This window comes from Terrapene carolina, unplaced genomic scaffold (assembly GCF_002925995.2).
Source record: "Terrapene carolina triunguis isolate 2854851 unplaced genomic scaffold, T_m_triunguis-2.0 Scaffold22, whole genome shotgun sequence".
In the NCBI taxonomy this organism is placed as follows: domain Eukaryota; kingdom Metazoa; phylum Chordata; order Testudines; family Emydidae; genus Terrapene; species Terrapene triunguis.
Genome location: NW_020664373.1, coordinates 3302570 through 3329090, shown reverse-complemented (window position 1 = coordinate 3329090; position 26521 = coordinate 3302570). Strand labels below are relative to the sequence as shown.

The 26521-nt window shown below is 42.7% G+C and overlaps 1 protein-coding gene across 1 annotated transcript in view; it reads right to left on the bottom strand.

Annotated features, from left to right (window-relative positions):
- Positions 1-2831: 2831 nt before the first annotated feature.
- The window catches only part of LOC113406050 (steryl-sulfatase-like), a 99548-nt gene continuing 75858 nt past the window's right edge, over positions 2832-26521 (bottom strand). The window contains exon 6 of the mRNA XM_026648245.1: positions 2832-3235. Within this exon, the coding sequence (XP_026504030.1) occupies positions 2856-3235 (380 nt within the window). The 3' untranslated portion in view covers positions 2832-2855. The remainder of the gene's footprint in view (positions 3236-26521) is intronic.

Sequence of the window (26521 nt, the reverse complement as noted above, 5' to 3'; positions counted from 1 at the left end):
GTTCACATAGATGACAGCAGAAAAGTACTTGCAGTACAACAAGCATAAACAGATTTCTTTGTTGCTAAATTTATCGTGTATTTGCTGTGATTTAATAAAACAGACAGGAAACCAAGCTGAATGGCCATCTCATGGCTTTTCAGCTGTAATATAAATAGCCCATATGGGTTATCCGGGAGTTATTTGACCTGACTTGTCACAATATACAGGATCTTGCTATGTTATTGTCAACCTACAGCTGGCATGAATGGCATAACATTTAGAAAAATGTACAATGATAAATCTGCAATGAATCATCCAAAATAGGGAATATGGGAAATATGACACCATACTTACCAGGAAAAATGTATGGATGCCATGGATTAATCTGTGAAACCTTGAGCTTCATTGCATGAGTTTCATAAAAAAGGCAAATAAAACACTAGGTTATAATAGGCCGAGGGCTAGACTCTAAATCAAAACATATATTACCATGACAGGCAGCTCAAAAAAACGGCATCACAACTTTAATATTAGCTAAATGCAGTTTTTGAGTGTTAACATCAGCAAAGATCATATTGTGTTAGGGCCTTACTAATATCATCAAACACCCCCTAATGCAGTGACTCTCACACTTTTTGTGCTGGTGACCCCTTTCACACAGCAAGTCTCTGAGTGCGACCCCTCCTTAGAAATTGAAAACACATTTTAAATGCTAAATTTATAACCCTATTGTTTAAAATGAATCTGCCTTTTCTCACCTCTTTTAAATTAAGACTAAAACACATTTTTATCAAATTACTGTTATAAGCAGAACAGTTATTTTTTTAAATAGTTACTGTTTAGTGCTGGGGGGGGTGAAGAAACTTTTCACAGAAGACTTAATGCCCCATTGCCACCCTTAATTCTGTGCTGCTGCTGATGGTGGCGCTGTCTGCAGAGCTGGGTGCATGCATGGGCTTCGGCTGTCAGCCAGGCATGGGATTGATAGCTGGAGCCCAAGCCCAGGGACTGACAGCTCGCAACCCTTAGTTTGAGAACCCTTGCCTTAATGCAGGGGTCGGCAACCTTTGACACGCGGCCCATCAGGGTAGTCCACTGGTGGGCCACGAGACATTTTGTTTATGTTGACTGTCCGCAGGCACGGCTCCCCGCAGTTCCCAGTGGCTGCAGTTCGCCGTTCCCGGCCAATGGGAGCTGCGGGAAGCGGCAGCCAGCACATCCCTGTGGCTTCCCACTGCTCCCATTGGCCAGGAACGGTGAACCGCGGCCATTGGGAGCTGTGGGAGGCCGTGCCTGTGGTCAGTCAATGTAAACAAAATGTCTTGCGGCCCATCAGCGGATTACCCTGATGGGCTGCGTGCCCAAGGTTGCTGATGCCTGCCTTAATGCATTATGTTGTTGGATGGACAGGAATTCACTATGTTTCTGTGACAAGGTGAAAGTCTCATATTATTAGGTATCACATAATTTTAGTTTATATTGTTGATATGTTTTCTTAATATCTGCCAAAAATAATAATAATTTGCTTTGCTGCAGAATGAAAAGAAAATGTGAGTGAACAAGATACAGAGTAAACTCTGGTACTGAAATTAGCCCATAAATGCTAAAGATTTCCCCAGGCCTTATTAAGAATACAGAGTATACACATTCAGCCTTGGGTAAATCTGAGCTACTTTTTATAGACTTCTCAGAAAATAGCAGACCTTGCAGGGGGTTTTCAAAGTAATAATTTCAAACATTTGAAGCAAGACTTTTTTTAAAAAAATGTTGTTCTCTGCCATCAGTGAAACAGCTGGTTTGCACAGTAGCTACTGAGAGAAAAGACCCTCATAGCATGGCCTGTGTTTGGAGTTTGGACATATAGATTGGGCAGAATTGGCCATTCAGTGTTTGGACCCTGTTTTGGGATGTTTGTTATTATGGAACTTGTTGGCGAAGTAGGATGGATCCAGTTGACTGGGCCAAGTTGGACCTCTCCACATGATTAGTGGCTGTAAAAGGCTTCATATGACACACTCCTTTGCCTGCTTTTCTGCCTTCCTGCCTGTCAGCAGCTCAGTAAGCCCATCTGCCCTCCCAGAAACCGGGGAATGCAAGTGACATCATCTGTTAGTCCCGTTAAATATGGGCAGCTGTTACTGTGTAGTCATCCATAAGTTGTTTTGTATAGTCAGTCATCTATTTTTTGTTTTATAGCAGCATTGATTGCCCGTCATGAATGCGGCTACAAATCCTCTCTTTATCTGTCTGTTTCTGTGTCTGTTTGTCCATCTATCTAGGTAGTTCTGTGGTCCTCATCATGGTGGTATCTTTTTTGTATTTTTCCCTTGCTGCAATACTCTCGTAACAGTAGATGATAGTTACCAATGGGGGCAGGAGCGATGTGTGACAGTTGCAGCTGGAAGCTGTAGTTACATACCTTCAAAGCTTGTGAACACAGCTGGAGTCAGAGGTCTTAAGAAATAGTACTCTCCGTAGAGTGACTACAGCATGACCATCTGCGAATATGGCAGGCACTCCTGCTTCATACAAACATTGCATGAAAAAGGATTATGCCAAGGGTAGAAAGGGTTGTGCTGCTCCAGAACATACTCTTTCCTCTGGAATGGAGGGTCCAGGATTGGTTTTCCCTCCCCCAAAAATATTTGGCAATGGTGTATTTAAAAGATGGTTTACCCTATATAGTCGGATTTGGGATTCCAGCAGATACTATACACCTATGATAGAGTCCTAGGAGCCCCAGTGGGATTGTAAAGGTTGGGTATTGTAGTGGTTCAAGCAAAACAACCTGCCAATACCACTTGTTCCAATTATTGAAGGTAAAAATGCAGATATGTTATCCAAAAAGCATGTGTGTGTGTGTTTCAGAGGTGTCATGCTGTAGGCAAGCTTAGTTTTTCTTCTGACTCATGGTCACAGTAACAAGACAGAAAGACGGATGAGCAACATAACTGAAGCCAGGGCTTCCAAAGGATATTCCCCCATGATAACTGGTTGGAGACTATGTGCAATGATTTTGTATGGTTGTTTACTGCTTGTTGAATGACATCAAGGATTTCATAGAAACGATGTTCAGTCTCTGGTGTTAGTGGATTCTTCTCTCCGGGGTCTCTGGAGAGATCAAAGAGTAGCGGTGGGTTATGGTGTGTGACAAGTCTTCCAAAGCAATAGCACACGTGGGAATTATAGCAACCGTTGGAGCCTTCTGGATTAAAGTTTGGAGTAAAGAAAAAAGCTTTCCAAATAGATTCACCTGCAATTTAAAGAAACAACAGCTGATGATTAGAGTACAAAAAACCCCTTGTGAAAATCAAAATCAAACCACATAAAATTAGTCATTAATCTCAACCTTTACATGTACAGTATTAGTGTACAGAAACCACAAAATACAGAAATAGCACAAAAAGTTTCTTGCAATGTTCCACTCCTATTCGGAGCAATTACAGTCACTTCATATTCTTTATTAAAATGAATCATATACATCTTAAAACCCCTTTCCACTTAATCTCATGCCACCCGTCTGCACAAGAGGTGCACCATAAATATCCACAAGTCATTGTATTACCTTCAAATCTCTCATTACAATGCACTTCTGCCATGATGCCAACAAAATACTGACCATAGGCAGGCAGCTGATGTTCCATGACTACCATTTATTATGCTAATTATAATCATCTCATTGTTACTTTGAGCCCCTCCATCTGCTTGTTGTAGCTACCTGTTGTCTGTAGTCACATACATAGATTGCAAGCTGTTTGAGGCAGGGACTTTCTATTAGATGGATGTAGAATGACCTGCACAATAAGTCCCCCATTTCCTGACTGAGGCCTCTAGGAGCTACTGCAATAGTACTACTAATAATTACACAGATGAAACTGAATTGCAATTGTTTAGGAAATGTGGCAATGTCATCTTTAGGTGACCCACTGCCTTGGCAAATGAGAATCAAATATGTCTTTAATTCTAAATGCGTTGCTAAATGTCTCATTTTGTTGTGTATAGGGAGTAAGTGATATGCACTGATGTAACACAGTTTAATTTTTCTTTTCTTAAAGTATTGTCTGATTTTTTGTTTTTTTGGTTTCACAGAAAGCAAATGTGAACTGATGCAGATGTGGTTTAAGCGCAGATTTATTGGGGAACCCCAGAATGTTCAACAGCAAAGAAGTCTACCAAGAAATGGCTAATACTTTGCTCAAATAGCACAGAGCCCAGTTGTTTGCAGTATTGTTGTAGGCATGTTGGTCCCAGGGTATTTGAGAGACAAGCTTTCAAGTTTACACAGAGCTCTTCTTCCGTCCTGAAGAAAACCTGAAGAAGAGCTCTGTGTAAGCTTGAAAGTTTGTCTCTCTCACCAACAGAAGTTGGTCCAGTAGAAGATATTACCTCACCCACCTTGCCTCTAGACAAGATTGTAACTTTTCATTCTGCCCAGAGTTAGCAACACATAACTGAACTGCCCCAGCGACAGACCAGAGAACAAATTGCCTCTCAGAGAGTCACAATTTGTCTCCTGTTCTTGCTGGAAAAAAACACACACAAACTGCTAGCTTTTATTTCACAACATTGCATCACTGAAACAATTTTTTAAACAGCTCACCCTTTAAGTGCCAGTCAAGGAGACTTTCTTTCTTTTTTTTTCTTTTTTTTGGTATTTTCCACATTTCAGGGTAAAGTTAATCTCAGTAAAAAGAGCTTCATTGAGCTCAAAGCAAGCTTTGTTAATCCAGTAACTGGCTGTCATGATTTATATGCAGGGCTACATAATGTGGTGTTCATTAAGCCCCCCAATGGAAATCATTAGGAAATAGGATGAGGGGAGAGATAACCGGTGTATCACTCTAAAAGTGCTAACTACATTACACTTTGCTTTTTAAGATAAGATTAGTCTTTCAGACAGACCTGTGCCAGTGCAAAAAGAGCCACAGAATGAAGGTATAATATACAGCCTGGATTTAAAAGAAAGTAAGTAACCTTAAGATTCTTTCCAGCATCTCCTATCATACATCATTCTTCACAGTACAAGATACATTACCTTTAGGAACTTATTCAGTGACAATCTGACAGAGCCTGGAGGCTTCCAGTTCACTTAGACGGCACTAACACTCAATAATCAGGATCAGGTGGGTGAAGGATATTAGGAGGGGGGAACCTCTGAATGTTGCTTAGAACTCAGCAAAGGGAGAGGATGTTTCAAGCCTGAGACTGACTTGCTTGTGCAGACAATAAGTAGCAGCACCTTGAAAATCTTCAGAGAACTCCCTGACTCCCACCGCAGATATTCACAGACTTACAGAGCTGTCAAGTTGTTGCAAAATGGATGCAATCACCTTTCTCTGTGTTTCCAGCATTATTCTGAAAGGCACACTGGTGGCTTTGCTTCGTAAAATATTCTCAGATTTAAATAAATCACAATTCTTCTACATGTGTCTTTGCACAGACCATTGCTCTGAGCAGGGATATGCCTCTATTTACTGTGGTACTTATTTAAGCATACTGGGAAAGGTAGATAGTTCTGTGCTAAGTGTTGCTTCAGGCGATTTTAAGTGTTTAACTGGCAAGATGGATTGGGGGAGGCATAAGGAAGAGAAAAGCTAAGGATTCTATTAATCGGTGATATGTGAGAATTGTAGGTTGTTTAGGATCACACAATGGAGTTATGCTGATTTACCCTAGCTGAGGCTCTGGCCCATAGTATTACAAATCATTTGACGTAAAGATACAGCTGGATAACAGAGGTCAAGAAAAATGAAAATTTACATAGCTATCAAAATAGCAACGAGAAAGAATTTCAATAAAAATATTCATGTGGGGAATTTGAGGAGGTCATGCTGTCTGATCACACATTTGTCTTTGATGGCGCATTTGTGCAGAATGACATTGAAAAGAAATCTGCAGCCAATTCCATCATTGTTGGGCACCATAGCCTGATGCCAGTTCAAGGATTTAGCCATACAAATATTAAGTAGAGTATCCTGAATAATAAAAGCCTTTATTTAGGGTAGCTCAAGTAAATACATATGTTTGCAAAAAAAGAAAAGACGTGGAAACTAAGTAAATAGCACCCTGTTTGTAACACAAACAAGCAAAATTAAGGGCATTCAGTGTTAAAACTGAAACCCCAGCCACAGCTTGCAACCACTGTCTTGCAATTGCATAAGTTAAGGATGGAACGTGAGACACTATATTACATTTGAATTTTCTGGCTTTGGCTAGTCTTAAATTAAAATGATTATGAAGTGTTTAGAAAAGTAACAGCTACACTGCTTCTTAGTGTAGCAGGTGTGTTGGGCAAAACACTGAGCTGAGCAAAGTCTGCTATTGTTTCACGATGTTTCATTTCATTTCATTGCAGTGGCATTCTGGTGTGATTCTGGAACATCGGTGTATTGCTGAAAGACAGCAGTGCCGTCTAACTACTGATTTCCAGATCGTTATAAAAAAGTAAAACATATCAGATCCTGTGCCTGTGGAACAGCCAATATAATATGCTGGTAGACATAAAGAGCTGTCAGACTTGTAATCTGTAAAGTTGATAAATTGTATAAGGCTGGATATTAAAAGGAAGAGTACTCTTTCTGCCTCTCTCAGCTGGTATAAAATCTCATTTTGTCAGAGGGCTAGCCACAAGGATCAAATTAATCTCCCAGTAATTAACAATCTCTTTGTTCTACAAAGACATCTGGCTAGTAAAGTCTCATTTGATGTAGGGATTACTACATACCCTTTTCTCTATGGAATCAACAACTAGAATAAAGAATAAGGCTATGGCTGTAGCACCAGGATTCCTCCACAGATAGGCATGCTAGATCCATCCTGGCATGAATTTACAGGGCTTGTACTATTATTAATTAATACTAATTATTTTGTATTGCAGCAGCCCTAGTCATGGAGCAGAATTGCATTGTGCTAAGGTGCTGTACAAAAACAGAACAAAAAGATGGTCCTTACCCCAAAGTCCCCTGGGAGTAACCCAGGTCCCCTGGCATCCAGTCCCCTGGGAGTAACCCCTTTAGTGTGCCAGACCCTTCAGGTGCCAGCAAAAAACGGTTACTTACCTGTAACTGTGGTTTCTCAAAATGTGATACAGACATGTATTCCATGTGGGTGTGTGCTCACACCATGCTCCAGAGCTGAAGAACTTTGCCTTGCAGTACCCATGGGGATGGCGCTCATACCCTGCATCTGCAGCCCCTCCCCTGGTCATATGAGAGAGATGCCGCCTCACCCCCCTCAGTTCCTCCGCAAAGAATTTCAGGAGTATACACTCTGATACAGACGGAGGGGGACGGAGGGCAGGCCATGGCATACACGTCTGCATCACACCTCAAAGAACAACAGTTACAGATAGATTACCATTTACTCTCAAGCAGTACTCGCAGGAGGTGGGGCTTGGAGTCTATTTAAAGAAGGACTGCAGGATTGCCTTCCCAAAGTTTGCATCTGATCTGGAGGCAGCAGTAGTGGCATAGTGGTTTGCAAAAGTATGCACAAGGACCAAGTGACCGCCCTGAACATGTGTAATATAGAAACATCGTTTCGAAATGCCATTGACGTCTTCTGAGCTCTTGTGGAAGGAAGTTGTATCCCTTGAGTAGACATAGCCTGGGCTACTTCATATGCTCTCATGATATAGGAAGTTATCTATCTTAAGACTTTATCCAATCTGCATACAAAACAAAAAGATGAGGTAAGAAATGGAAAGGTTTAGTTCTAATCAAATAAAAAGCTAGACACCATCTGACACCCAATATGTGAAGGCACTGCTCCTCTGGGGTCGAATGTGGCTTAGGGAAGAATACTGGTAGATACATAACTTGGATCAAGTGCAACAGGGAAACTACCTAAGATAAAAACAGGATGTGGCCTCAGGTTACTTTGTCTCTGGAAAATTGCATGTAAGGAGGTTCTGCCATCAAAGCCTGCAACTCACACACTGTCCTTGCAGACGCTATTGTCATAAGAAAGGCAGTTTTCTGCCACAGAAGGGAGAAAAAAGTTGCCAGAGGCTCAAACAAAGGCCCCATAAGAGCCACTAAAACAGTATTAAAGTTCCACAAAGGAACTGGCTTTTTAACTGGTGAGTGGATACAAGTGACTCCTTTCAAGAACCTCACTGCCATGGAGTTTGAAAACACTGTCTTCCCATGGATAGGAGGATGAAATGCCAAAACAACCACCAGGTGCACTCTCAATAAAGTAAGTGCAAGACCAGAAGAGTGAAAGTATAACAAGTACTCCAAGGTGTCCTGGATACAAGTCAGCATTGGTTGAATTCCTTGAGGTAACGACCATGCCAAGAATCACTTCCATCTGTCTGAATAGGCCATCCTGGTGGAAGGCTTCATACTGTTAAGCAAAACCTCTAGGACTGCTTCCAAACATCGTTCCTCATCATCTAGCCATTCAGCATCCAGCCCTTGAAGTGCAGAGAGATTACTGCTTTATGCAACACCTGGCTGTCAAGATGAAGAGGAAGGGATATGGGAGGCCGAACCGACAATGTGCGGAGGTTGGAGAACCAACATTGCCTTGGTCACGCCAGAGCAATAGGAATGAGTTTCGCACAATCCAATTTCAGTTTAAGAATAACCTGCAGGATGATCAGAATTGGAGGACATGCATACAGGAGCACCGATTCCGAGCTGAGGTGGAAATCATCAGTCCAGGAACCCAGACTGAACTCCTGGGGAGCAGAACAGTGGGCATTTGTTTTTTTCTCTTGTGGTGAACAGGTCAATCATCAGGATGCCCCAAACTGCAAAGATGGTCTGCAGGATACTGGGCTTCAGAGACCACTTATGAGTCAAGGAGAAATTCCTGCTGAGGTGATATGCCAGGTGATTGTGTATCCCAGGTAAGGGACCGGCCACAGGGGTAATGTTTTCCCAGCTGCAAACCTGCCAGAACCTGATTGCCTCCTGGCACAGCACATTGGAGTGTGCTCCCCCCCCTGCCTGGTGACATAATACATTGCAGTGATATTGTCAGTGAGTATGAGAACCATGAACCCCTGAGGTGATCCTGAAAGGTCTGACAGTCATTGTAGATGGCATAAAGTTCCAGGACATTGATATGAAGCGAAGCTTCTCATTCCACAGGCCCTGAACTTTCAGTGAGTTCAGATGCACTCCCTAACCTATTAAGGAGGTGTCGGTGACTATAATCCAGGTCAGTGAAGGCCGAGCAAAAGGAATGCCCTGGCACACATTGTCCAGCATATCCACCACTGTAAGGGCCCAGAATCAGTGGAGGAAGCTGGACAAGCATGTCTAAGGGATAGCGATTCAGATGATAGACCGACTTCAGCCATATCTGAAGAGGATGAATGAATATTGAACTACCTGTATGCATGCGGCCATATGGCCTAACGACCTCAGGCATATTCAGACTGTGATTGAGGGCTGAGACTGCAGCTCCAGACATAAGTAGTGGATCACATGGAATCTCTCAGTTGGTATAAACTCTTTTGAATTCATAGAGAATTCAGCAGGACCCCAATTCATTTGATACCTTGAGTCGGAACCAATGTTGACCTAGACCAGTGATGGGCAGTCTGCGGCCCATGGGCCGTATGTGGTTCGTCAGGGTAATCCACTGGCGGGCTACGAGACAGTTTGTTTACATTGACCGTCTGCAGGCTTGGCCCCCCGGAACTCCCAGTGGCTGCGGTTCACTGTTCCTGGCCAATAAGAGCTGTGGGAAGCGGCATGGGCCGCAGGCACATGCTGGCTGCCCCTTCCTGCAGCTCCTATTGGCCAGGAACGGTGAACTGCAGCCACTGGGAGCTACAGACGGTCAATGTAAAGAAACTGTCTCACGGCCCACCAGCAGATTACCCTGACGGGCCGCGTGCAGCCCGTAGGCTGCAGGTTGCCAACCACTGACCTAGACAATCAAGTAGGTATAGGGTTAAATGAACATTAGACTTCCTCTCTGGACTTGCCCCTCAGTAACCAATTGTCCAGTTATGGGAAGATAAGAATTACCCTCTTCCTGAGTTATACTGTTAACACAATCATGCCTTTGCTGAAAACCCGGGGAGCAGATGACAGGTGGAAAGAACATGACGTTCTGGTAGTGCTGGCCAGCCATAACAAATTTGTGGAACGTCCTGTGGCTCAAGATGATTGCTAAGTGGAAATAAGCACTGAGGGAGAGGAAGATTCTGGCAAGGAAAAGTCATCTGGAGAGAATGAGGAGGCAGTTTGCTGTGCCAATGACAGATCCTGTTCTTGCACCACAGGATCAGGTCGGAAGAGCCCTGTATGCCCAGGGGGAACAGACTAAGCTGTCACTTGCAGCTGAAACTGGGAGTGGGAGTTAGTGTCACAACTGGTGATCTCGCTCGGGAGCTGTTCGAGGAGCGGGAGCCCAGAGACTGAGAAGCATTGCAGGGATTCCAAGGAGGCCACTGGGCATACAAATAAGGCACTGGTGACCAGTAGGCACCGGTTCAAGAGCCCCTGTCCAAACTGCAGGACAGATGCCAATCTCAGTTCTGGTAGTGATCCATGGGAGATCTCTGGTGCCTAGCCAACAAATACCCCTTTTCCTCTGGGGGAGATGCCAGAGCCCATGTGCCGAGTGGCATCAGTTGCTGGATCTGAAGGCAACCGCCAATGAGACCAGGGCCTCATTAGCCTGCTTCAAAAGGTGCTGCTTCAACTGCAAGTCTCTTGTCCCCTGAAATCTCTCTGTGAATGACTCAGAGATGGAGTACCTCTCTTTAATGTGTTTCTCACTGAGACGCACCGAGCACCTTGTGTAAGTGGTTGCTGTTGGGGATGGTCCCCCTACATGACAGACAATGCTTGAATCCTGGTGAGGGCATCACACAGGGCAGCCAGCTCCTCTACTAACACTAAACTAACACAAACTAAAGCTAAGGTACTGCTATTACTATGTGCAAGAAAAAGTTCTCGGAAAACTGAGAGCAAAATGTGAGGTGAAGACACCACAGAAATTCTAGCTATGGGAGGTGAGAAGGAACTGAGGTGGGTCAGGGTGGTGCCACCCTTATATGGCCAGAGGAGGAGTTATGACCGCGGGTTATGAGCACGATCCTTACGGGTACTGCTAAGCAAAGTTCTCCAGCTCTGGTGCATGGGGCGCACATACACTCACATGGAATACACGGCTGCATCTATTCGAAGAAGATCCTCTGTTTCCCACCGTGAGCTCCCACAGCGAGTCCACTTTAGTTCAGACCACTGGGGACACTTTAACTTCTTAAGTTTCAAAGTAGCAGCCGTGTTAGTCTGTATCGGCAAAAAGAACAGGAGTACTTGTGGCACCTTAGAGACTAACAAATTTATTTCAGCATAAGCTTTTGTGGGCTACAGCTCACTTCTTCAGATGCATAGAGTGAAACACACAGACAGAAGATATTTATACATACAGAGAACATGAAAAGGTGGAAGTACGCATACCAATTGTAAGAGGCCAATCAATTGAGATGAGCTATCAGTAGCAGCAGAAGAAAAAACTTTGAAGTGATAATCGAGATGACCCATAGAAGGTGTGAGGAGAACTTAACATGGGGGAGAAAAAATTCATTAGTGTAATGACTCAACCATTCTCAGTCTCTGTTTAGACCTAAGTTAATTGTGTCTAATTTGCATATTAATTCGAGTTCAGCAGTCTCTCTTTGGAGTCTGTTTTTGAAGTTTTTTTTGTTGCAAAACTGACACCTTCTAGTCTGTCACTGAGTGATTAGAGAGGTTGAAGTGTTCTCCCACTGGTTTTTGAATGTTATGATTCCTGATGTCAGATTTGTGTCCATTTATTCTTTTGCGTAGAGACTGTCCAGTTTGGCCAATGTACATGGCAGAGGGGCATTGCTGGCACATGATGGCAAATATCACGTTGGTAGATGTGCAGGTGAATGAGCCTCTGATGGTGTGGCTGATGTGGTTAGGTCCTATGATAGTGTCACTTGAATAGATATGTGGACAGAGCTGGCATCGGGCTTTGTTGCAAGGATAGGTTCCTGGGTTAGTGTTTTTGTTGTATGGTGTGCGGTTGCTGGTGAGTATTTGCTTAAGGTTGGGAGGCTGTCTGTAAGCGAGGACTGGTCTGTCTCCCAAGATCTGTGAGAGTGAGGGATCATCTTTCAGGATAGGTTGTAGATCTTTGATGATGCGCTGGAGTGGTTTCAGTTGGGGGCTGAAGGTGACGGCTAGTGGCGTTCTGTTATTTTGTTTGTTGGGCCTGTCCTGTAGTAGGTGGCTTTTGGGTACTCTTCTGGTTCTGTCAATCTGTTTTTTCACTTCAGCAGGTGGGTATTGTAGTTTTAAGAATGCTTGATAGAGATCTTGTAGGTGTTTATCTCTGTCTGAGGGATTGGAGCAAATGCGGTTGTATCTTAGAGCTTGGCTGTAAATTATCACTTCAAAGTTTTTTCTTCTGCTGCTACTGATAGCTCATCTCAATTGATTGGCCTCTTACAATTGGTATGCGTACTTCCACCTTTTCATGTTCTCTGTATGTATAAATATCTTCTGTCTGTGTGTTTCACTCTATGCATCTGAAGAAGTGGGCTGTAGCCCACGAAAGCTTATGCTGAAATAAATTTGTTAGTCTCTACGGTGCCACAAGTACTCCTGTTCTTTTAACTTCTTAGGGAGCAATGCAACCCAGTAAGCATTTACAGTGAGGCAGAGCAGCCTTTCAAAGCAAGGTGTTATTTATTAGTTCACTGGAACAAAGCATGAGAAAGTCCTTAGGTCAGCAAGGAAAAGCCAAGTTGAAGACTTGTCCATATTGGAAGCTCAATAGCTTCACCATGCCATAATTCTCTGAGTCCATCTTTATTCTCTCTTTCCCTCTGTGTGTGTGTGTCCCCCTGCCAGAGATCCTGTGTCTCTCTCTGTCCCCTGAGTGTTCTCAAAAGCACACTTAAAACACAGTCTGGGCACCCCTCATTCCTTTTTTCTCCAAACTCAGCCATGCTGTGTCCAGCCTGCCCAGTCATTTCAGTGTTAATGCCCCAGTCGTTGGCTCTTCCGTTGTCTCTCTTGAGCCCTTCATTCACATGGGTTGGTTCCAGCCAGCTCTTGCAAATGCATCCAGCCTCAACCCAGACAGCACATGTGCTCCAAACACCTAGCCCTTATCTACCTTGTTCCAGGTGCAAATCAACTCCCTCCCACCTGGGGCACAGTAGGGATCTGGCACACTACAAAGTGGATTTGTATAGAGTCATACATACAGCTCAGAAAAATATTACCAGACATTCCCACATTTGTGTCACCTCCACTGGAAAAGGCATGAAAGCCTCAGGTAGGACCTGCTCTCCCTGAAACCACCACTAGGCCTTCACCCACACAATGGTATCAGCTTCCCAACAACTCTCCATATACACCTCAGCATAACACTGCTCCCCTACAGACACTTTGAAGAAGCCCAATTAAATTCACACCGAAAAATGTCTTTAACTTAGGGTATGACTATACAGCAGATGGGAGAGGGTCTCACTGGGTATTGTGGCACAAGCAGTAGCATGGGCTAGCCACCCAAATGCAAGCCCGCTTAGCCCCCTGGGTCTGTACTCAGGTAGCTAGCCGAAGCTGCTGCCCATGGCATAACATCTGCATTGCAATTTTTAGTGCACTAATCCAAGCAGACTTACTGCATATCTGTCTATCCTGACTGGAAGGCATGCTCCCAGCTGCAATGTAGACATACCCAAGTTGTTCAAGTGAATTTCCTATTATTAACATGATCACTAAACACAAGGAAATCACCAGTAACGGCAGCATTAACATTCAGACCAAACCTCAGTTGACATTCCATACCACCAAAACATCATAACACTCAAATCTACTCACAGATTGCTTATCACTGCAACAAACTGCCTTTCCATTCCAGCATTCAGCCACCATTCATGTGTTCTTACACTCATGTGAGACCACCTTAACTCTGAAGGCTAGGTAGTAACAACAGAATATACGCTTTTGAAATAAGAGCTTCTCAGTAAAATATATCTTTCCAAAGATGAGATTAGGGTTGTACATGTGTTTGTGATTTTTGTCTTGGTATTACTTGTTCTCAGACACACAGGCATTGAAGTGAAAGGAAGCTATATTTGAGTAACTAAGGTAAAAATTCAACCTTGATTTTGTACTTTGCTCTATAGTATTCCGAGTCATTTCTGTGAGGGCAGCTTCATAAGTATGGTGCTGTTTCCTTTGTTACTGGATTTGAGGTGTTTGAACTTCTTTCTATAGAAGGAGAAATTCAACACTCTCCACCACCTTTTTGTGTAAATGAGGGAATTTGTTTGACTGCCCTTGACTTTCTAGATGCCAAATTATATACATATAGTGTATTAATTTGAATTGCTCAAAGATATTTCATTTGCTTTGTGTTCAGAAAGTGCATTACATTTCTTATGAGCTCTCCCATTCTGACTCATTCCATTCTCTAATCTATTTCTACACATAACCTAGTAGTAATCAGAGTTTACCTTTATTGTGGGTTGTGGGTTTTGTTTCTTTTCTGCTATATTTTTAGAAACATTTTTATGGGTCATATTATTATATATCTATGATATGTATGCAGTTCTTCATGAATTTAGCAACAGGAACATTTTTGTTGCTAAATTCTCTAATAAATATAGATAGACAGCAATGTGATCCAGGTTACTTTTTGGGGCTGAAACTGGGGTGGATCAGGGCTGAACTGACACTAAGACCATGTCTACACAACAGCTTATGTCAGCATAACTTATGTCTCTCAGGGTGTGAATAAACCACCCTCTGAGTAGGGTGACCAGATGGGACCGTCCTGACCGATCTCTGGTCGGGACGCAATTTGTCCCGATATTTCGCTCCGCCGGCAGTTTTTTTTTTTTCTCCGCCGGCGGACCCTCCCCCCACCCCCCCTCGGTGTCCCGATATTTTCTTCCTCTCATCTGGTCACCCTACCTCTGAGTGACATAAGTTACACCGACATAAGCACTCATGCACTCAGTGCTATGTCAGCAGGAGAGCTTCTCCCGCCATCTTAGCTTCCGCTATTCGCTGAGGTGGTTTTATTATGCCAACAGGAGAGCTCTCTCCCATCGGCATAGAGCGTCTTCACCAGATGCGGTGCAACAGCATGGCTTCATCGGTACAGCTGCGCCGCTGCAGCACTGTACGTGTAGAGATGCCCTAAATCTTTAGGGGTACAGCCACCGCTTGATGAAACCCAGGCTATAAACTCGATTCTACTTGAGCTAGGAATCACATCCTCAGTTCCAAGTGTAGACATAGCAACAGAGCAACTTCATTAATTCAGTAAGCACATTTCCTGAAATAATATTTACTTACAGCAGATTTTTATTTTTTTGAACTATGCCAGGTAATGATGTTTTTACAGAAGAACCTGACTGTGAATAAGTGGAGGGATCAATATGAACACATACAGTAGAAATCGTTGTCTCTAGTGAATTGAAGCAGTAACTTTACAAAGTCTTACTTAGAAAAAACTTTGTCCTCTTCAGCTGTCACCAGTGCTAGGTCTCAAAGAGGCAAATTACAAGGACCACCACCATTATAAAAGACACATTTTCTTTGTTGGCCAAGGCAGAATTTTTTTTTAATAATGCCTGGTGAAAATCCCTCCAAAACAAAATCCAGCTGTGAAATTATGGATACAAAGTTTGCTGTTGTCTTGAATAATGCATGTTATATGCTACTATTTGTTTGACATCCTTTTGGGGGAAAGTTGCTCCAGGTTTGTTATTTGATCAAATACATCTGGCTGATATACAGATATTTCATAACCGAGGTAAAGGTCCAAAGGTTTGCTATTTGCAGTTGTTTTTGTGAAGTGTGGTACACTTGAGCTGTGTATAGAGCTGGGCAAATGTTTTTGGAAGAACAGTTTGTTTGCATGAAAAATGTAGTTTTGGTTGATCCAGAATGATCCCTGAATTTGACACAAATTGGTCATACAGTTTTGGCCCAACAACGGGAGGGGCAGAGGAGGTGGTTAAGGACTTATCTGGGATGTGGTAGACCAGGCTTCAATTCCTCCCACTGCCTGATGTGGAGTCACAATTTCTAAAAAAATCAGCTATTCACCCAGCTCCAGTTGTGTACAGCAGGTTGGAGGATAATGAGGTTGGCTCAGTGTCTCCAGTTTAAATCCAGGTTCTGGCCCTCTGTTGGAGATTGTTGATCTTTGAACTTTTGTTAGGACAGGAGCCAACTTACTATAATTATTTATTACTTGTGCTGCAGCAGCACCTCAGGGCCCCAGTCATGGATCAGGGTCACAAACACACAAAAAAGTAGACTATCCCTGCTCCAAGAAGCTTATAATATAAGTAAAAGATGAAAGACAAGTAAGTACCACAGACAGAGGAGTGCAGAGAAACAAGTTTTGGGTTTTTTAGCTTTACGATTTAAATGTCTAATTCCTTTTTAAAAATAGAAATGTTTTTATCATGAACACATCTCTGTGTCCTGAAATATCAATTTTTTTATCTGAAATATTTTGGATTAGATGATGTATTTCCCCAACATGCAGCATTGCCAACCCCAAGCAAGCAGTCAAAAGCATGAGGCAAGGTGTAAAAAAATGTGAAGTTAAAAAAAAAATGGGGGGGGGGAGAGATTCTTTTTCTTTGTCTACTGGCTTTTGAGCATTCATGTTATACTTCTGCCATGTTTTCAAGCCTTTTTTACTCCATCTACCATGAAAGGAACTCAAAATGTTTTACAGATATTAAAGAAATAAGCGTCACAATGCTCCTGAGAGATAGAAACACTGAGCCAATGATTGCTGCTGGGTGCTCGGCACTGTTGAAAATCAAGTCCTTTATTCAGGTGCCTAAATATGGATATAAAAACATAGGCTCTTATTTAAAAAAAATCTTGGCTATTGTCAACATTTTACAGAGGGGGAGTGACAGAGGCACAGAGATGTTAAGTGACTTGCCAAAGGCCACATCGGAAGCTCATGGAACAGCCAGGAACATAAGCTAGATCTCTTGATTCCCATAAAACCAAAGTCCCCCTATATAGAGACCTATTACAAGAGGCAGACCTTTTTCACTAGAGAGCTGTACATTTCATTTTAGCTGAGCCCAAATAACCTGGAAGTTGTTCTTTAATGTGACTAAGAGCAAGGTAAGAAATACTATATAATTTAATTTGATTTAATTTTTTTCAAAGATTGTCCTGGAGTAGATGGGAGAATACCAGCACAGAATGGAGACCTTAGTGCCACAGGGTATAAATAGCTCTAGGTGGAAACATAACAATAGCTAGTGTCTCTACTATTACAGAACAGCACTAATAAAATACAGTAAGACTGTTTGTCAGGGAAACACATTTCCACACAAAGTATTGCTAGCAGAAGATTAGGTCAATTTTTTCTTGAGTTTGATATTAACACTTTTACAGTATCTGCATAAGCTAGCCACAGGTTCCTTTCCTTTGGCAGTTATGTAATTTCACATTTAGCAAATAAAATGCCCAAAGTGTGTGTCACAAATTCAGCTGCAGCTGCTTTGCCATGATGATCAAAATAACAAATTAAAATGCATAATGAGACAGCTTAGCCAAATTGCACTGGTATCTGCTCTGCTTCCTCCAGCTGTTGTGACTGACTTGCACAACTGACATTTAGAAGAGAAAATTTGGGACTTTCACAGCTTTCTCCTTTTTGTGGCCTGTATATTAATGGGGGGAGGAGGAAGGGGAAAGGGACAGGAAGGAAAATGGACTGGTGGGGCCAGAGGAAAGATCAAGAAGGACAAAAAAGAAGTACAAATGATGCCTCAGTGTGTGTGCGCAAACAAACTGGGGTGGCAGAGGAGAATAACCCCAATAATCAAGAATAAAACTGGAGGAGGATATTGTTGCAGGTCATAATGGACTTCAGAGAGAACAAATTGTACTCCAAGGTTAGGGTTGCCAACTTTCTACTCACAAAAAACTGAACCCCCTTGCTGTGCCCTATACCCCGCTCCTCCTCCAAGGCCCCACCCCTGCCCCACCCTTTCTCCGAGGCCACACCCCCACTCACTCCATTCCTCCCCTCCCTCTGTCGCTCACTCTCCCCACCCTCACTCACTCATTTTCATCGGGATGGCTCGGGGGTTGTGGTGCCGGAGGGGATGAGGACTCTGGCTGGGTGTGCAGGCTCTGGGGTGGGGCCAGAAATGAGGGGTTCAGGGTGTGGGAGGGGGCTCTGGGCTGGGGTAGGGGTTTGAGGTGCAGGGGGGTGAGGGCTCCAGATGGGGGTGCGGCCTCTGGGGTGGGGCTAGGGATGAGGGGTTTGGGGTGCAGGAGGGTGCTCCAGGCTGGGAATTAGGGGTTTGGACTGAGGGAGGGGGATCAAAGCTGGGGCAGGGGGTTGGGGTGCGGGGGGAGGGCTCCGGCTGGGGGTGCAGACTCTCTGATGGGGCTGGGGATGAGGGGTTTGGAGGGTAGGAGGGTGCCCCGGGCTGGGACCGAGGGGTTCGGAGGGCAGGGGGGCGATCAGGGCTGGTGCAGGGAGTTGGGGCACGGGAGGGGATCAGGGATACAGGATCCAGGTGGCACTTACCTCCAGCAGCTCCCAGAAGCAGTGGCATGTTACTTCTCCGGCTCCTATGCAGAGGCACGGCCAGGCAGCTCTGCGTGCTGCTCCATACACAGGCATTGCCACTGCAGCTCCCATTGGCCGTGGGATCTGCAGAGCCAGCGCTTGGGGTGGGGGCAGTGTGTGGAGCCCCCTGGCTGCCCCTACAGGTAGGAGCTGGAGGGTGGACATGCCACTGCTTCCAGGAGCCGCGTGGAGCCACAGCAGGCAGGAAGCCTGCCTTTGACCCACTGCACTGCCAAACAGATATTTAACGGCCTGGTCAGCGGTACTAGCTGGAGCTGCCAGGGTCCCTTTTTGACCGGGCATTCCAGTTGAAAACCAGATACCTGGCAACCCTATCCAAGGTTAGCAAGAAGTCTGCGGGGATTTACAGGACACCACAGAAAAGTCACCACACAAAATCAGTCTTTTTGGTGAACTAGCAATCTTTCTTGTGTGTCTATGAACTGAATCACTCCTGGAACACACCGTTAGCCAGCATAGGTGTGTCATCCAAACTCTCTGCCATTTCAGTAGCCTCTACTCTGCCTTTCACTGAACTTGGTGGGAACGTTGAAACAAATACCTTAAAAGTGTATTCGTATAGAACTTTTGTGAATGATCCCACAGACAGTGGGTCAAATAGCTGCTCGTATCAAATGCTTATAAGCCCTGTATATTTAATTGAGATGGTCAGAAAATGGAAACCCATTCTGTGTTAAGTTATATACACGTGATGCACTTCTGGTTATGTAATGTCCATCTCTTTCTGTTATGAATAGACTCAATATCCTTTGTATAATGTTGTAGCAATTAAGAAAAAATGATCATAGAATGAGAGATGGAAAAAACACCCATTTAGTTCATCCCCCTGCCAGTGCATGATTGTTCCTTACAATGTATTTTCTAATGCTGTGCCTTGATGAATGGTGTCTTCTATTGTGGCTTTTGTGCTACCATCATTCACTTCCTTTATTGAGGAAGACAAAGGTGCTCACATTTTATTGGCATTTAATTTGTATCCTGCAAATGCTCGGAATAAATTTCCTCCTCTCCATGAGTTTCTGCTGCAAAGACTGCAGTGCAGGTGAATTGTTTCAAAGTTTAGTTTATTTGGTTTATTGTGTTCTTCATTTGCCCTTTTCTCTTGCCTATGTTAAGCCCCATTTTCAAACCCTGCCACTGATTTCAGTGGGGCTAGGATTTCACCCCTTCGTTTTATTTGACTCCAATTCAACAAGATACTTATGCACGTCACTTTAAGCAGTCAAGTACTACCCACAAGCTTTAAGATACCCTCATATTTAAGGACCTTGTTGAACTGGGGCCCAAATGTGCACCTGACTCCTCAGTAAGCCCCAGCCTGCAGTGCAGTAATGAATCATCTCTACTAATTTCCCCCATTTCTGACAGTTGTATTCATAATAGTGTATTTGAAATCAGAAGTACGTTAATAATGCTGTATTGCTCTACATCTTCCTGGGTACTGAAATAAAACTCATTTTGGAGGTTTTTATTGTTTATATGCAATTTTTGTATGTTTGCTCAATGCCCTCAGAGTCTTCAACTGATTCGCTAGGCTGTGACCAATAATCTATCCACTTGTATAACCCCATTAGTGTCCTATCTGAGCACCTCAAAGTCTTTAATGTATTTATCCTAACAACACTTTGTTGAGGTAGGGAAGTGTTATTTGCCCCCATTTTACAGATGAGGAACTGAGGCACAAAGCTCCAGATTTTAACAAGGTTTAAATTGATTTCAGTGGGAATTAGGCCCCAAAATATCTTTATAAATTTGGCTGAAACACACAAAGGTCCAGATCCATGAAGGGACATAGGAGTTGCAACACTGAGCACCACAGTACAAAACTTTTAGTTACATAGAAAAATCACAGGAACACCATTGAGATCCACAAAGCCTGAGTTAGGTGCAGAGGCTCCCTAAACAATGAATGGGGACAGATAGGTGCTATAGTATGTGATCCACAAAAGCCAGCGCACTAGGCGGGAGAGCTGCCACTGGCAGATGCTAATGGTGGGGGGTCCCTCCCCTCTCATGAGGATAGGCATCTAGGTCTAGGTTGCAAGGAGTCACCTAGTTCTGTTAATGATGCAAGAACTGAAGGAAGATAAGCATGTAGGGCCTGAAACAGAACAGCTGCAATAGGGCAAGGAGGACCTTACTTATAACCTTTAGCCTAGTGTACTCATACAGCATGTGGGAGTCCGCTGTTTCAGGTGGGGGTGAAGAGATTTGAACAGGAATTTGCCACCTCTCAGGTGAGCACCCTAGCCACAAGGCTACAGTCCTTCTGACTTGTCCATTGGTTAATTGATATTTAATGAAGAACATGAAAATGGGTATGCTGGGTCAGACCAATGGTCCATCTAGCCCACTATCCTGTCTTCTGACAGTGGCCAGAGTCAGATGATTCAGAGGGAATGAACAGAATAGTGTAGTTATCAATTGATTCATCACCTAGTGGGGGAAGGGAGAGCTCAGTGGTTTGAGCATTGGCTTACTAAACCCAGGGTTGTGAGTTCAATCCTTGAAGGGGCCATTTACAGATCTGAGACAAAAATCAGTACTTGGTCCTGCTAGTGAAGACAGGGGGCTGGACTCAATGACATTTCAGGGTCCCTTCCAGTTCTATGAGATAGGTATATCTCCATATATTATTATTAGTGCCAGCTTCTGACAGTCAGAGATTTAGGGACACCTGGAGCATGGGCTTATGCCCCTGACCATCTTGGCTAATAGCCATTGATAGACCTATCCCCCATGAACTTATCTAATTTTTTTATGAACCCAGTTATACTTTTGGCCTTCACAACATCCTGTGATAATGAGTTCCACAGGTTGACTGTCGTTGTGGGAAATAGTATTTCCTTATGTTTGTTTTAAACCTACTACGTATAATTTCATGGGGTGATTCTTTTGCTATATGAAGGGGGAAATAACACTTCCTTATTCACTTTCTCCGCACCACTCATGATATCATAGACCTCTATCATATCATACCGCTGTCATCTCTTTTCTAAACTGAACAACTCCAGTCTTTTTTAATCTCTCTTCATATGGAAGATGTTCCTTACCCCCAAATCATTCTGGATCACGCCCTAAGCGACTTGCCTTAAATCACACTGGGAGTCTGTGGCAGAGCAGAGACATGAACCTGGGTCTCCCAAGTCTGAGGCTAGTGTCCTCACCAGTGGACATTTCTTCCTCCCAAATATCAAATAACCTTTTAGTGTTCAAATCCTAGTTATTGTGGAGATTATTAAATGAGTAACTATTTAATAGTGTCCATTATCAACTTTTGATACTGTAGTCCGGATGTGCTGACAAATATAATCAGCCTGCCTGCCTTCAGCCTGATGTGATGGGACTGTGTGTTAGTGCAGTCTGCCCACGTAGATAGAGCCGGCCAAAACTCAGGATTTATGTTTTGTGACAAATTTCAGGATTTTGAAGTTCGGTTTCATTCCAACTCAGAACAAAACCAAGTTTTCAGAAGTTTCTCATGAGCTAGAACGTAGTAAAAAAAAAAGTTGTTTCAGAAACAAATTGACTCATGGTGTTTCTGAAACCAGATTTTTTCCTGGGGAGCAAGTGGTGGGGCTGCCGCAGAGCTGTGGACCCTCAGCACCCAGGTAATCTGCCCAGCAGCAGGGTTCTGCCAAGACCCTGCCTTTGACTCAGTGAAAGTTTGTCATACTGAACTTGTTTTTGCAAGAAATTTCAGGCTCAATGAGCTGGCATTTTCCAATGAAACAGTTTTGTCGGAAAGTTTCTGATCAACTCTATACACTGGTCAGATTGCAGGATCAGGGCCTTAATCAATTATTTAAATAAGAAATATAAAAAAATAGAATAAATAACAGCTTGAAGATGGAAGTCATTTAGAGTTGCATGTTGTACCTTCTCCAAAGTACTGAAAGTGCTTTTGGCATTGCATGATAATATATGAATTTTATATACACCTCTCTACTGTAGTTATCAGTGATGATAGCACTCAAAGGATGTCCAGAAATACAGACAGCTGGGTTCGGGTTGTTTTATTTATTTAAACCAGGCTTATGTTCAATTTTTAAATTGTCGGTTTGCAGGCACAATCCCCATCTTTCAATCGTAGCAGGTTGCTTTGCCAAAAATAGTCTCTAGAGCTTGATGATCTGTGACAAGAGAAAGGGTAGCAACAACCAAAAAGAAACATTCATCTAAAGCCCATCTTCCCATGCTACTCAGTGCTCAGGCTTCCTTTTCTAGATGTTATTTATTTATTTTGGATGCCTTGCCAGAGCTCAAAATTTAAGAGCAAGCCTTGAGAAAAATCTCATAAATGCATCCGTACAGTATTTCAAATCATCCAATTTTTCAATAACTATTTTCCCACTAAAGGACTTTCCCACACACAAATGACATACATAACACTTTCCTCCCATCCCTCCAAATTATCTACTAATCTGTTGAGAATATTTTCCCCTAGACTTCTGATACTTACTTTTTTGTTAGAATGACACTGGGCTATTATGATTTCTCAAACCCACTGAGTTTACATCTTAGTCTCAAGCTGGCAGAGTTTGCCTGAAAAGAGCACCCTGTGTTGATCCTGCTGGAAAATGTTAAGCGGATATTGCTGATTCACTGGTACAGTTGGCTCATCATCCCTCTGAGCTATAAGGAAACAGGAATATACCAGGACAGAAGGGATCTCAGGGACATGATAAGACCCCAAAATTCAGGCAAACAGGTAAAGTTATCTTAGGCTATGTCTAAACTACAAGTGTTATAGTGGCACAACTGCCACAGTGCAGCTTTCCCACTGTTGTGTAGACACTTGCTGCAGTGAGAGAATTTTTTGTTGTTGTTGCTGTAGTAAACCCACCCCTTTGAGAGAGAACTCCAGCATAGAAGAGTTCTTCTGTCAACCTAGTGGGGCTTAGGTTAGCTGAAATACATCTCTCAGAGGTGTGATTTTTTCACACCCAAGTGACGTAGCTAGGACATCCTAAGTTTTAGGTGTAGACCAGACATTAGACCGGGATAAAGTAACCATAGAAATAGCTAAAGCCTGAGGAGAAGGCTTAAGCTGGAGTTGCATGGGGTATAATTCTCGGGGTGCCTTTTGTTTAGTAAACCAGACCTATGACAGATAGCTTTATTTTGGCTACAAGAAGATGCAGGGTTTTTAAGAGTGAAGTGGGGGTGTCACCTGTTTCAATATTCTCTGAATTTGCCAATTCAAGATCAACAGTTGACACAATAGCATTAGAAACCCATTGAGAGCACCAGATAACCTCTTACAACAGTCTAATCATTCACATTCTATATTCTGGTTTCATTATTGGAGAGCTTAAACTTGAAAAAAGAGTTAAGGGGCACATTAAGGAGTCAAGCTAAGAAGTTGATTTTTGCATGCCCTTCCCCCATCTTCTAGTACACCTGATTTTTCATAGCTGTTACCTTCTTTGACTTAGGTTAAATGCTTTTGAAAAATGTATATTTTAAAAAAAACACTATGGATTCGTTGTGGCAGTGACACTTAGCCTTTTTTTAAATTCAGGTTACTAACATCTAAATATTCAAATACATATCTTAGAGCTTTGCCCTATTCAGTTGTTTGCCAAAACCCAATGTGTCATCACTATAAACACATTGGCACAGATTAAAATATTTGCCAAATGATATTTTTTTTAGTCTCCTGAAATGTTTCAAGACTTCAAAGAATGAAGTCTTTTTATAATACCTAAGCACTATTTGAGCTGGAAAAACATGTCAAATACCAAGACCAAAGCATCAAATTTAACAATCTTCTTTATCCAAATCCTGCTTGGAAAGAATACTGGATCCATTTGAGCAAGGAAATAATCTTCTAGTCCAGCCACTGTGTTGTGGCAGTACTATCCTGATGTTCTGAAATCCGAGTGGAATGTCATACTGTACCTGAAACATCAAGTGGCACATCAAGTATGTTGTGTCCACCATACCAGACCTGGTGCTTGAGGCAGCAGTGAAGCAATACAGGACTGGATTTTCAGAATTGTTTAGCTCTCAGAAACTCCTATTGTTTTCCTCTGCTCCCAGTCATTCAAACTTGGACAACAATACTTTTGAAAGCTAAAGTTAACAGCAGTGGGTCAAATTCTGCCCTCAGATACACATGTGCCATTCTCAATGAAGTCAATAGGAATTAAAAAGTATTTTTATTTCTTTGCTAAGTATTTTTACAGATTTTGAGATTTACTTGTCCTTTGCTCTTTGTCTGCCCAATAGCTCTGAGATTTCTATAACTTCTGGCACATTCTAGCCATTCAGTTAGGGTCGGTTTTTTTCTGATGAGTGAGGCAAAAATACAAGCAACATGTATTTTGTTTCAATTCCCGGTATCAGAAAAACAACAAGGAGTCCGGTGGCATCTTAAAGACTAACAGATTATTTGGGCAAAAGCTTTCATGGGTAAAAAGCCTCACTTCTTCAGATGCATCTGAAGAAGCTTCTAAAGAAGTGAGGTTTTTTTACCCTTGAAAGCTTATGCCCAAATAAATTTGTTAGTCTTTAAGGTGCCACTGGACTCCTTGTTGTTTTTGTGGATACAGACTAACACAGCTACCCCCTGATACTCTGTATCAGAAAAGTTTCAGAGTAGCAGCCGTGTTAGTCTGTATCCGCAAAAAGAACAGGAGTACTTGTGGCACCTTAGAGACTAACAAATTTATTAGAGCATAAGCTTTCGTGCATCCGAAGAAGTGGGTTGTAGCCCACGAAAGCTTATGCTCTAATAAATTTGTTAGTCTCTAAGGTGCCACAAGTACTCCTGTTCTTTCTGTATCAGAAAAGTTACCTGGGTAAGCTAATTTTATCATTTTAGCTGCAATTTCATTCGTGAACTGCTCAAATTTCTGTTGGCCTGTCCCAGATTTGTGACATTCTTGTTGTGTATTTATTTTTGCACTAAAATAAGTATCTCAATGCATTTTACAGAATGCAAAGTCTTTGTACAGGTGGACCTACAAAATGCCAAAGCAATGCTATTTCTGCTTAGCTGTTATTACATTTAGTACAACTAGCACATTTTCATATCTTATGAGGTTGGGGATTGGTCCTGCTTTGAGCAGGAGGTTGGACTAGATGACCTCTCGAGGTCCCTTCAACCCTGATAGTCTATGATTCTATGAGGTATTTTCTGCTGTTGAATTGTGTGGTAGATTACTGGCATCTATCCAAACTAAAGGAAAAGAGGCAGTGTTTTTTAGACCAACATAACTCTGTATAATGTGTCAAAATGCTTTTCAACAGATTAAAACTGATCAATAAAACAAAATTCCAAAAAAGAGGATTTTTTTGTATGCTTTCTATGGTTACTTAGTTTTACAGAAACTACCAAGTCCAATTTTACACAGACTAATTTTCAGCAGAACACAGCTGCTACTTACTGCATTTTCTATATTCTTTCACTTGGTTGCTTCTAGCTTTGGACTTGTTAGACACATCAGAATTCTTTCAAAGCTTTTTTTTCAGGCTTTGTAGCAAATTCAAAGTAGTTACTGCAAAACATCACTGTCAGGGTGCTTGGTTCAAACCTGCATCATCTTTGTGTGGTGGGTAGTTGCATTCTTATAAGTAAAACTGGCCCTTACTAATGAAGCCAACTTTGATCTTTGAACAAACTCTAGTCTTTTTTTTAACTTTGTGTTGCTTCCCTATATCTCTATACCTTCCATTGAACGACTGACTCAACCACACTGACTATAGTAGCTTCTGCTTCTTAAAGGTATATGCATCCAGAGCCTCAGGCTGCAACAGCAGCTGTATGTAAGCAACTTCAGTGGGAATTGCTCACATGCAGCATTTTCAGAATCCAGTCCACAATACAGGTCCTGTATCACTGCCAGCTATAAACAATACAAGCACATTACTAGAAATTTTATTACAGATCTGCCAGCATGAGTCTCTGTAATTGAAGCTCATA